At 38.8% G+C, this 12,668-nt stretch overlaps 1 protein-coding gene across 1 annotated transcript; it reads left to right on the top strand.

The window, feature by feature from the left end:
• The first annotated feature begins 4,427 nt into the window (after positions 1-4,427).
• Positions 4,428-8,250, top strand: LOC133402112 (uncharacterized). The gene is made up of 4 exons (XM_061675702.1): positions 4,428-4,775; positions 5,774-5,818; positions 6,318-6,377; positions 7,029-8,250. The coding sequence occupies exons 1-4, from the start codon at positions 4,529-4,531 to the stop codon at positions 7,283-7,285; spliced, it is 609 nt and encodes a 202-aa protein (XP_061531686.1). The 5' UTR covers positions 4,428-4,528; the 3' UTR covers positions 7,286-8,250.
• The last annotated feature ends 4,418 nt before the right edge of the window (positions 8,251-12,668 follow it).

Genomic DNA, 12,668 nt, shown 5'->3' with positions numbered 1-12,668 from the left:
ACCGGAGTGCCCGGAGAAAACCCACGCAGGCACGGGGAGAAGATGCAAACTCCACACAGGCGGGGCCGAGGATTGAACCCGGGTCCTCAGAACTGTGAGGCTGACGCTCTAACCAGTCGTCCACCGTGCCACCGAGTTTACAATATGTGTTAACAAATAACGCCAGTTATGATTGCCATTGGTTAGAAATGTTATTTTTGTAAACTTGGTGAAATGTGAACAGATGTACTGTTTTGGAAGGGGACATATGTAAAAGTAACTTTATATTGTGTGCATACAAATGGTTGGGGTTGTGTAACAACACACAACCAAGTACATTTTTTGCCATCGGCCTATTTGTGAAAATCTGTCTGAGCGAGCCTTTCTGCACTTCAGCTAATTTGCATAATAGCCACCCCACACCGAGTTTCTCCACCAATAACGTAATTTTACGTGAGTAAAATCACCATATTCCGAGAATAAAGCCTTAATTCTTCAGAGAAAAAAAACCCTCATTTTGTAAATGAAGTCTGAATAAAACAAAAAAAGTTTGTTAATTCGCATAATAACAACAAAACAACACAAATTTAAAAGAAAAAAATATTTTACGAGTAGCGTTGCTATTTTATGAGATTAGTCGCAATTTTATGTGACCATTTAAAAAAAAATGGGAATAGATTAAAAATCACAAATGCAATTTTACGTGAATGAAGTCGAATTTACGAGGTTAAAGTCGCAAATACCAAGGTAAAGGTAAGCATAGCTGCAGTGTTTGGGAACAGTGTTGCCAGCATTAGCCTCTGATGATAACGTTATAATAATGATCAGCTGAGTTGTCGACATAGGATCTTTGGGGTACCGCAGGTATGTTATTAAGACACCTGGGGATTGTTTTAAACTGAAATTGTTTTTACAATATTTCTTCTTTAATGTGTATCTCACGTGATTATACAACCTGTAAATAAAGACATGGGGAAACGTGATAAAGTGATGTAAAATGTCAATTTTGAGATCCTCCAGTTACTAGTTTACGAAGCTAACATGGTAAATATTTATTTGTTGCTTTAGTAGAAATGATCATGCTTGGTTTTATATTTTCATTTTACCGTGTTTGTTGCGAAAGTGACATCTTCTTTTCTCATTTACGTAAACAGGAAGTGCTTTCTTTTTTCCAACAGTATTACCAAATCTATTGATCTAAGTATGTATTCTGACTGATAAAAAATGTGGAAATAAGTTTTTTTTAGTTATGGCTTTAAATCCAGAATATTTCATGCTTATTGGAAAAGGGATAATTTGGGCGGGCTTTAATTCAGTAAATTTGACCAAATTAAACAAAGCAGTCAAATTAAAATCATAAACAAGATCTGTTCTGTAGCAGAATTTCCAAAGAAAAGATTCAAATTTGAGGTGGATCAATGTTCCTACTGCAACAATGATGACAAAACACTGGATAATTTTTTTTTTAATTTGCTCTAGTACCTCAACGCTTCTGGCACAGACATAGAAAATGGATATCAGTAAAAATCAACGATTTTCCCCATTTTGAATTGTGCCATATTAATTTCTTTATTGATGACTTGAACTTTTCTGATTCAGACGTTATTAATATCATTTTTTTTTTTACTGGGTCAATAACATTTTCATTGTGCCAAATGGTTGAAACAGTGAGCCTTTCGCCAAATTTATTAACGCCATTGAAATATTTTTATCATGCCTTAAAAAATTCACAAAGGCAAACATGCGAGGAAAATAAGTGTAGCCGTTGTTCGCTATACATATTATTTTAATGTTCCTTTCTTGTTCCGGTTTCATTATGTGTAAATGTAGATCCCTAAATTCACTTTGTGATTTATATTTTTTCTGTTTGTTGTCATCTGTCTTACAAGAATCCCACCCTCTTTTTTTTTTTTTTTTTTTAAATCATACGATAACTGAATCAGCATACGGTATTTGCACGACCATAAGGCGCATTTAAAAGTCTTACATTTTCTCCAAAATGGACGGGGCGCCTTATGTGTGGCTTTGATGAGCGCTCTCCTTGACTGACTGGGAGCATTTCCTGCAGACACGCTGCTTATATAGAGGAAAGGCAGACGTGACTGACGACAGCATGTGGACGTTAAAGGGGGAAGGGTGCGCGTGAAAGAGGACGCTAAAGGCACACGCCCAGTAGGTATATAGCGCCGGTATGTGCATTGTGCAGAACAACATCGGTTTGGCTAAGGACCCCCGAAAACGGCACCTACGAAGAGACACGCTTACGAAGCACAGTTTAAACTGCAGCCTATCAGTTACGCGGAGGAACATGGGAATCGAGCAGCCACGAGAGAATTCAAGATCAACGAATCCACGGTTAGCAAGTGGAGGAAGCAGGAAAACGAGCTTCGCCAAGTCAAGAAGACGAAGCTGAGCTTCCGCGGAAACAAGGCGAGGTGGCCCGAGTTGGAAGGGATTAATGAGCAAAGAACAGCCGGGAGAAGCGTCTCTACAGTCACCATTCGACTGTGGGCAATAACGCTTGCAGAAGAAATGAAAATCAAACATTTTCAAGGAGGTCCGTCTTGGTGCTTTCGTTTTATGAAACGGCGCCATCTATCCATCCGGGCAAGGACTACCGTGGTGCAGCAACTTCCGGCGGATTACAAGGAAAAGCTGGCCATCTTCCGCTCCTACTGCAGTAAAAAGATTACAAACAAACACATCCATCCCAACCACATCACCAACATGGACGAGGTGCCGCTCACTTTTGCTCACTTTCGACATGCCGGTGAACCACACTGTGGAGAAGAAGGGGACCACCACGGTAGCGACACGCACAACGGGGCACGAGAAGTTGGCTTTTCCTGTTGTGCTTGGTTGCCATGGTAATGGACAGAAACTGCCACCTATGGTGATTTTTAAGAGGAAGACGCCACCTAAAGAAAAGTTTCCAGCCGAAGTCATCGTTAAGGCCAATCAAAAGGGCTGGATGGAGGAGGAGAAAATGAGAGAGTGGCTGAGTGAGGTGTACGTAAAGAGACCACGTTTTTTTCCACGCGTCACCATCCCTGTTTTGCTCTGTGACTCCATGCGCGCCCATCTCACAGCCGCTGTGAAAAACCAAGTGCAACTAAGACTGGGATGCAACGCCGGGCGAGTTACGCCACCATATGTAAATGGATTGTGGATGCTTGGGCTAAGGTATCTGCTTTGACCGTTGTCCGAGCTTTCGCGAAATCCGGCATCATTGCCGAACAGCCCCCCGGCAACTAGACTGACTCCGACAATGACGAGAGGGAACCTGCCGTGTTTGTTGGAGAACTTGCCCAGCTGTTCATTTCGGATACAGAACATGAGGACTTTGATGGATTTGTGGATGAGGATTGATAAAAAAATAACGTGAGTACATTATTAAATACTTCAATAAAGTACAACCGAACTCAGTTTTGCTCCAGCTGCCTTTTTAAAAACATTGTTTTAGCGTGCAAGCATGCTACCGTATGTTTTAAGATAGCGTTTGTTTTACCATGCCTGCGTCCAATAATACGTTGCACCTTATGTATGTGTTAAATACAGAAATAGACCCCGTAACTGAGACTGCGCCTTTTAATACAGTGCGCCCAATGGTCGTGAAAATACGGTCTATTATCCTCTTTGAGCGTCTGTAATTTCCAGTGTTCAATAATGTTTGGGACAAAGTAAGGAAAATCCTTTTCAACAACGTTTTTTTAAAAAAAATGTATTTAAAAAAATACATTACAGTTACGGATGGATTTTGGATGGAACAGTCACACTTGTTTTAATCAATTGAAATATATATATATATAAATAAAAAATAAAATCAACTGTATTTGCTTGTGGTTAATGCAACCCGGAAGTACTGTCTTAAAAATGTTTTCTTCTTCTGAAATTAAGGTTATGATGTATTATTGTTTGGATTAAAACTATCACACTTGTTTTAAATAAGTAAGGAATTATTATTATTATTATTTTTATTAATATCAATATGAAACAAATTTGTTTGTCGTTTACAGAACCCGGAAATGCAAAAAGCTAGGGAAATCTACTTTATGCCAGGAAACACGATTTATTTAACATAATCGCTTCAAATGAACAGGAGTCAATATTATATTACGTAAACGGCAATATTTGTTATTCGACTATGTTATTAAATGACAGCCAATATTCTGGAGTATGTTGTTATTCAAACCGAGGAACCTATGACTTTCGTCATCGGTGCAGCGTTCATGATAACTCGTAAATGTGTCAATCTGACCCCAACCCTCAAGTTAATCGTTTGCGCTTTGTTCAAAACTTCAGTATATTTGTCCCAATAAATCAGATTATTCGGAATTTACTTTATATTTCTCACTCAAAATATATATATATGTGTGTGTGTGTGAGTGAGAGAGAGAGCGAGAGAGACAGAGACTCGTGCTTACGTAACGCCTATTTCCGAGGGGTAAAAAACGCCCTTTGTTCGAAAGTGAAAGTACGACTGGACTGACTGCGGTTCATTCACAGACATCGCCCTCTCGTTTTTTCCTCACCAAATCCACGCTAGAAGATGCCCACCAAAAAGATGGTGATCGCGAACTTGCTGGAAAACTTGTCCAAGAAGAACTTTGACAAGTTCTGCATGGCTCTGGTGGACCGCCGCGGGGAGCGAAAGGTGGCGCTCGGAAAGGTGGAAGACAAGAACTACCTGGAGGTCACTAACGTGGTGGTGTCCACCTTTACCGAGGACGGAGCTCCGGCCGTGACATCCGAACTCCTGACGCTCATCGGGTGCTTGGAGGAGGCAAAAGAGCTCAGTAGGTGACCAGCGTGCGTGTACCTGCTCACATCTGGCCCGATGCGTTTGAATACACCAGGCCACAGATGTGTACACGCACACACACGGTGTTTTAAAAACATTTTTGTCAACATTTTCAAAAATATATATTTGGTATTTTTTTTTGTAATACATGTGTATTTGTCTAATAATATGTTGTAAGTTTTAATATCGTGTAGTAGTGGTGTAATTATTATTTAAAAAACATGCTAAAACAATAAAGTAAAATAAGATAATTGTATTATCCATCCATCCTTCCATCCGTCCATTTTATCATTTTCTTCTAATATTTTTCATAGTTTTGGGTTCTCTTCTAATATTTTGCATCTTGTTGTATATTGTAACATATGTGTATTTTTCCTCTTATATATTCTTTTTCTCAATATTTTATTAGTGATGCACATTTTTTTCCTGCAATGTTCATATTTTTACCATAATTAAATGTTTGTTTTTTGTTAATATTTTATTTACAAATAGGTCTGTATTATTTTGTAATATTATTATTTAATATTTGTTTATTTTCCCTTTCTTTTTTTCCTAATATTTTTAATTTTGTTATAATTTAGTAGTGGTGTAAGATTTTAAAAATATATTTTTAGTAAATTTATGCAATATACATGTTTTTACAGTATAACTATATTTTCCCAAGTTTTTATTTTTTTACTTTACTTACTTTAGTTATGTACGTCTATTATTTTATATTGTTTCTCTTTTTTTGTCATAATATTTTTGATTTCTTTAGTAATATATGTGTGTTATTAGTTTCAAATGTTTTTCGATTATTTTTTTGAATAATTTTTATTCTGTTGATCCTGTTGATTTTTTTGGACATTGGTTTATATTCGTTTAAAATGTGTGTATTTTTGTAATATTCAAAAATAACATTTTGTGATATTTTCCGCATTATTGCTTTTGCACTTTTGCCGCTCCCATAGCAAATCATTGATGTGTTTTTTTCTTTTCATCTTGTTTTGGCAGATACCCTTATTGCCCAACTGTCCTCGAAGCCATCGTCTGGCAAAAGTGAGTCTTGGTTTACTTTTGTATTTAATTTCTTTTGTTTGCTCGACGGCGGCACGGTGGACGACTGGTTAGAACGTCACCCTCACAGTTCTGAGTTCTGAGTTCTCAATCCCCGCCGCCGCCTGTGTGGAGTTTGCATGTTCTCCTCGTACCTGCATGGGTTTTCTCCGTGCGCTACGGTTTCCTCCCACATCCCAAAAACATGCATGAATTGGAGACTCTAAATTGCCCGTAGGTGTGACTGTTGTTTGTTTGTATGTGCCCTGCGATTGGCTGGCAACCAGTTCAGGGTGTACCCCGCCTCCTGCCCGATGACAGCTGGGATAGGCTCCAGCACGCCCGCGACCCTCGTGAGGAGAAGCGGCTCAGAAAATGGATGGATGGATGTTTGCTCGACATTTTTTTTGCTAGCGACAGTCTTCTTAAGAGTTAACAAAAGAATAACAACTGAAATTATACAATAGAAACCTCGAACTTGAACTGTTATTTTTTTTTACAGCGGCAGCAGCATCAGCAGGACGCCAAGCTGGAGGTGCAGATGAGACTACACATTGCAAAGGTAACTATCAGGATATCAATGGTTATTTTGTTTTATTTAACAATAGTCCTGTATTAATTTATTCGAATATTTACATAATGGTTTTCCTACTATTTTATTTTTCAGTATTTTTTTTTCAAATAATCTGCCATTTTCTTTCCTTTCCTTACACACACACACACACACCTATATATCTATCTATCTATCTATATATATATATATATATATATATATATATATATATATATATATATATAGATATATATATATATATATATATTAGAAGATTTATATTACATTCTGATATATTGTATATTTTGTCTAAGTTATTTTATTATTTTTCTTCTATTTTATTTATCTAATACTTTAGTGTGTGTGTGTAGTTTATGCAAAAACTGGTAAAAACTAATACAGATACAACATGCATTTTCCCAAAAATCTTACACCAAACAACTTTTATTATTGTTTTTTATTTATTTATGTAGTATTTTTGTCATAATACGTTTCTCATATGTTTTGATATTAGTATTATTCTGTCTAATATTAGTGTCTTTTTTCTTTTATTTCTGTATTTCCCCCCCAATATTTCTATTACAATTGTTTATTGTTGGGTTTTTGACGTGCAAGTGTACCTATTGGTTTGACAGACGTTCCTAATGTTTTGTCTCTCAGAGGTGCATTTCGTGGATAAACACAGGCTGGAGCTGATCCCGCGCATTGGCAACATTAATCGCATTCTGGACGTCCTGCTGGATAAGAAGGTTATCCAGGACGAGGTCTACAATGAAATCAGAGAAACGGCGGGCAACGAGAACAAGATGAGGAATGTCTACAGGCTGGCTCTCAAGTCCAGCGTCGCTGCTAAAGACGTCTTCCTCGACACCCTCAGGGAGTACGAGCCATACCTCGTAGCCGACCTCGAGGACTAGGAGCAAACATCCGATGGCGACATATTTCTCTCATCATATATTTTCTCTTTCTGGTGTACCTCTTCGGAATGAATTTATATAATCCCACCCCCTCATTGAGTTTCTCCGCCCACGACTTGGCAGCTAGCCTGGCCTAAGGCTCTGCCAGTTTCAAGCAAATTTGTTGTTGGGCGCACGGATTCTGCTAAGCGGGGCGTCCTCGATTGCCTGGGGAAGTCGTCAATGTGGCTTGTTGATGAAGTGCTGCCTCCGCAAGTGAAAATACAAACAAGGCTTTTGCAATCTTTTAGGGGTCTCACAGTTGGCACTCGCTTTTAATTAGACAAGGCTGTCCCATCAAACAGACTCATTTCAGCAAGGCTCGAGAGATGGCACAACCATTTTCACTTACGGAGGCAGCACTTTATACAGTCCACTGTGTATGTATGCACTCATCATCAAAGAAAAATGCACCCTCACAACGTCAAAAACTTCATAGTACATATATGCTTATCAGAAGCTAACACTGACCTGTGAGTCGGGAAAAACTTAATGCAGCTCTGCTTACCTGAATACTAGGTCCACCCTTAGTTATCATGCCATTGAAAGCCATCCTGGCATTGGCACACCCCGCAGTAGAGGGGAAGGTGGGGTGAGTCGTTGCTCATTTGCATGAAATCAGACTGTGCCCTCAACACAGGATAATTTGTCGAAAGACAAAACAAAAATAAGCATTTTCGCTTGTGGAACCAGCATTTTATAGACCACAACAATTAGTGTTAAAGGTACAAAAATAAAAATACTTGGCCAGTTAACAATGTGATTTTCAAATTACTTGAATTTTGTATCCGTTTTTCATCTATTTTAAAGTTTTGTGGGTCAAGATAATGTGGCAATGTGTTTTGTGAATTGTTCTTTAATTTCACATTTTGGTTTCATTTGCATTGGAATTTTTAAAAACGATTTTATTAAACATTTTTAATTTCTGTCGTTTGGGCTGCTGTGTTGAATTAACCTTCCATTGAAAAGTGCGGCTGGACTGTGATGCCCACTTGGTGTCGCTGGTGCTCTTTTAAAAAAAGTAGAAGTGTTTTTCAAATATTTACTGTAATGGTGCCTTTCCTTCTGGGTTAGTGTAGGTTAGTGATTGATTACTTTGCTATTTTGTCGTAAACCAATGCCTCCCTGTGGTCACTAGGCTCATAATATTCGGAAAATAAAATTGTGATATGAGAAAAAAAGGCTGACATTTTATGAGAAACAAATCGAAAAAAAAAACAAGTTACAAAAAACATTGTATTTTATAAGAATAAGGTTGTATTTTTTTTAAACACGCAAAAAAAGTTGTAATTTCCGATAAATATTTAGAATTTTCCAATCATGAACCGGATGGAGGTCACCAACGAGCTGGGGTCCACCGTCACCAGGCCGGCGAACCGACGACCCTGGTCTCTGGATTTAAAAAAATTGTCGAAGGATCTGTAAACTGTCTTGTTTACTGTCACGATATGTAATCGTACGGCATTTGACTGGACCCAAAAGCAGACTGAGGCGGAGGGAGTAGAGGAGAATGGTTTATTTAGGAGTAGCTCAAGCTTGTTTTGTCTTTCGGGAGGAATACTGGAAGGGAGGAATACTGGAATACTTTCGGGAGGAATACTGGAAGCGGAGAAGAACACAAGAGAGTAAGTACTAGTGCAGATAGCCAGGCAATCAATTTACAAACAGGAGGAGTGGTCTCGAGAGCCCGCCTGTGTACCACGGACAAGTGGGAATACTCTGGCGCTGGATCCCTGGATCAGGCAGGGTTAAATACAGGCAGTGATGAGTGCTGGTTGGGAACAGGTCCGTGGGCGAGCAGGAGAGAATTACTAGAGAGAGAGAGAGAGAGAGAGAGAGAGAGAGAGAGAGAGAGAGAGAAAGAGAGAGAGAGAGAGAGAGAGAGAGAGAGAGAGAGAGAGACCCATCAGAAAGACAAGCCCATCAGAAAGACAAGCATTTACCAAATCAGGGATTTCAAAAAGCACCACAGTTCCCTCGATGACTAGTCCAGCTTTGACTGCAAACAGGCTCAGGACAAAGGTGCTCAGGGCCTCTTGGATGGCTGTAGGATCATCGTCATCATAAATATGTGCAAATTAAACCTTTTATGGATATTTCTGCAGGATGTGAACAACAGCATGTCAGTCAGACCATTACAGACGTCACATTAAAAAGATATGGTTCACCCATTCGTGGCACCGTTTTGGTAACTTTTAAAGGATTGCTCCCTTTGTCTCAGTCACAACCTTTTGTGGATATAAAAATAGTGTGTGTATCTATATTAGGGCTGGGAAGGAAACAAGGAGAGTGAAGGGGGAAAAAAAATAGAATAACTCTGCTAAATCGACTTCAAAAATAGGTTGACAGAATATCTGCCTGGAAGCTCCACTGGAACCAAAAGAGTTGCAGCCACTGGAAATCAGACACTGCTTTTGAACTCTGGTTCAACAGAATTATTTTTTAAAACTCACAAAACAGGCATGGAAAAAGATGATGGTACCCTTAGGAAAGATTGAAAAAAAAAAAAGACCAAACGGACATGTTCAAACAAGGTGTGTCCTGTAATTAGCATCATAGGTGTCATTCAATTCGTAATCAGTCATTTTTAGGTTGACAATCACTCGTGACAAGGTGTGTACCACACTAAACATGGACCAGAGGAAGTGCAGGGGAGCGTTGTTTTAGGAGATTAGAAAGAAAGTTCTAAACGAGCATGTTAAAGGTAAAGGCTATAAGACCATCTCCAAGTAGCTTGATGTTCCTGTGCCTCCCTGGATGTGGCCGCAGGAGGAAAATTTATGATAAACTGGAGAGACGGATAATATGAAGGGTAACCAAACAGCCAAGAACGACCTCCAAAGAAATTAAAGGTGAAGTCCAAGATCATGGTACATTAATGTCAGAACGCACCATCTGTCGTCGTTTGAGCCAAAGTGGACTTTATGGGAGACGACCAAGGAGGACACCACTGTTGAAAGTAAATCATAAAAAAGCAAGACTGGAATTTGCCAAACTGCATGTTGACAACCCACAAAAGTTCTGGAAGAATGTCCCATGGATAGATGAAAGAAAACAAACTTTTTGCCAAGGCACATCACCAGCGCTATATGTTCACAGATGCAAAAACGAAGCATAAGAAAACGACACTGTCCCTACTGTAAAACACGGAGGAGGCTCTGTTATGTTCTGGGGCTGCTTTCCTGCCTCTAGCACAGGGTGTCTTCAATCTGTATTCAGGTATTCTGGAGAGAAGTTAAAGCTTGGTCTCATTTGAAGGCCATGGGTCTTGCAACAGGATAACAAGCCAAAACACACAGCTAAAAACACCCAAGAATGGCTAAGAGCAAAACATAGGACTTTTCTGAAGTGGCCTTCTTTGAGTCCTGATCTAAATCCTATTGAACATCTGTGGAAGGAGCTGGAGAAAGCGCCCTTCAAACCTGAGACAACTGCAGCACTTTGCTCATGAAAAGTGGGCCAAAGTCCAAAGTTAAAAAATCAGTTGACTGCAGTGATTGCAAGGGTGTGCAACAAAATATTAAGGGTACCATCATTTTTGTACAGGCCTGTTTCATGAGTTTTTTTTCATTTATTTTTTTATAAAAATAATAATTCTGTTGAGTCACAATTAAAAAGCAATTTCTGATTTTCATGGGTTAATTTTCACATTTTTTTTGTTTATCATTACTTTCATCTGCTCACTCTGGTGGATCGTACCACCGTTGTGGCCAGAAGCAGTTCCCCTGTCCTCCACTGCCTCTCTGGACGTAGCCCGTGCGTTCCTGTCGACCTGGGTTGCACGTTTCGGCACGCCGTCTGATATCCCCTCAGATAGAGGACACCAGTTTGTGTCAGAACTCTGGACGGCCTCGGCGGAGTCCTTGGGTGTCCGGGTACACCGCACTACTGCTTACCGCTGATTTCCCTTTTTGTTTGACTTGTCGTTGTTTTAGGAACGAATTAAACTTTTGAATCTTAAATTTGTGTCGTGTGTTGACCAATGAAATGCCGCGCCACCTTGTGGTACAATATTTTAGTTTGTCTAAGATTTTGACAAGGTTCAACTCAATTGTTACATCTTTTTCACAATTTTGGACCTTTTTATGCAAAATTCACTTATCTGGTTTATCATGAAGCAATTTTGTCTAAATGTGCACATTTGTCATTAGGTCACCATTGTATGATATGGTAGTTTTCCATATGCTGTACAAATATAATGCAACAAACATTTACATTGCATGTTTTGTTATCAGTTTATTATTTATGTAAAGAACAAATACGTATTTAATTCCAAAATAATAATCTCTGGTTTTAATCTACTTTTTTATTTTTTTATTTTAGAGGAAACATCCAAGGCTCCTGTTGATGCATTTATTCAAAATTAAGAAAAGTAATCAAATGTAGTTAGTTATATTACTTTGAGAAAGTAACTGAAATAGTCACACTACTACAGTAATGCATTTTAAACAGGGAAACTTGTAATTGTAAACAACTACATTTCCCAAGTAATTTGTAAAGCAAAGCAAAGCAAATTTATTTATATAGCTCATTTCATACATAAGGTAACTCAATGTGCTTTACATGATTAAAAGCATTTTAAAAACAAAGAAAAAACAATCTTAGAAACATTTAAAACAAATTAAATAAAAATACAATTAAAACAGCATAGAGCGCAAGAAATATCATTTAAAAGTGGAAATGCTCTAAAAAGCAGGGGGAAAAAAGAAGAGTTTTTAACCTGGACTTAAAAACATGGACACTTGGGGCTGACGTCACTTCTATTGGCAACTTCTTCCATTTGTGTACAGCATACTAGCTAAATGCTGCTTCACCATGTTTGCTTTGGACTCTGTGCTCCACTATTACACCCGAGTCTGTCGATCTCATAGCCCAACTGGGTTTATATTTCCATTTGCATTTCATTCACGTATTCAGGATTTAAACCGTTTAGTGATTTATTGACCAGTAGCAGAACTTTAAAATCTATTCTAAAGCTGACTGGAAGCCAGTGTAAAGACTTTAGAATTGGAGTAATATGCTCTGACCTCTTTGTTTGGGTCAGAACCCGAGCCGCAGCATTCAGAATGAGCTGCAGCTGTGTAATACTCTTATAGAGAGATAACAACAATAAGTAGATGGAGCTTTGATCTTTTCTACCCACGTCCAATAAAAGCAACCTTTGCTCCCTTGTGGTTTGTGTTTTTATTAAGCCTCACACGTCAGTCTTCACTAGTCCAGCGATGCTCCAATATGGCAACCAAAAAGTTGGCGATCTTGGAAGCGCTGGAAAACCTGTCCAAGAAGAACTATGACAGGTTCTGCATGGTTCTGTTGGATCGGCCCGGGGCGCGTAAGGTGGCCT

Source organism: Phycodurus eques, chromosome 4 (assembly GCF_024500275.1).
Source record: "Phycodurus eques isolate BA_2022a chromosome 4, UOR_Pequ_1.1, whole genome shotgun sequence".
NCBI classification, from domain to species: domain Eukaryota; kingdom Metazoa; phylum Chordata; class Actinopteri; order Syngnathiformes; family Syngnathidae; genus Phycodurus; species Phycodurus eques.
Note: the sequence above shows the minus strand (reverse complement) of the source record. Positions and strands in the feature narration are given on the sequence as shown.

Bases quoted from the DNA above. Each gene is read 5' to 3' on its own strand.
- LOC133402112 (XM_061675702.1), top strand. From the start codon at position 4,529: ATGCCCACCAAAAAGATGGTGATCGCGAACTTGCTGGAAAACTTGTCC. The intron at 4,776-5,773 runs GTAGGTGACCAG...TTGTTTTGGCAG, and splicing joins GGAGGAGGCAAAAGAGCTCA to ATACCCTTATTGCCCAACTG. The intron at 6,378-7,028 runs GTAACTATCAGG...TTTGTCTCTCAG, and splicing joins TGAGACTACACATTGCAAAG to AGGTGCATTTCGTGGATAAA.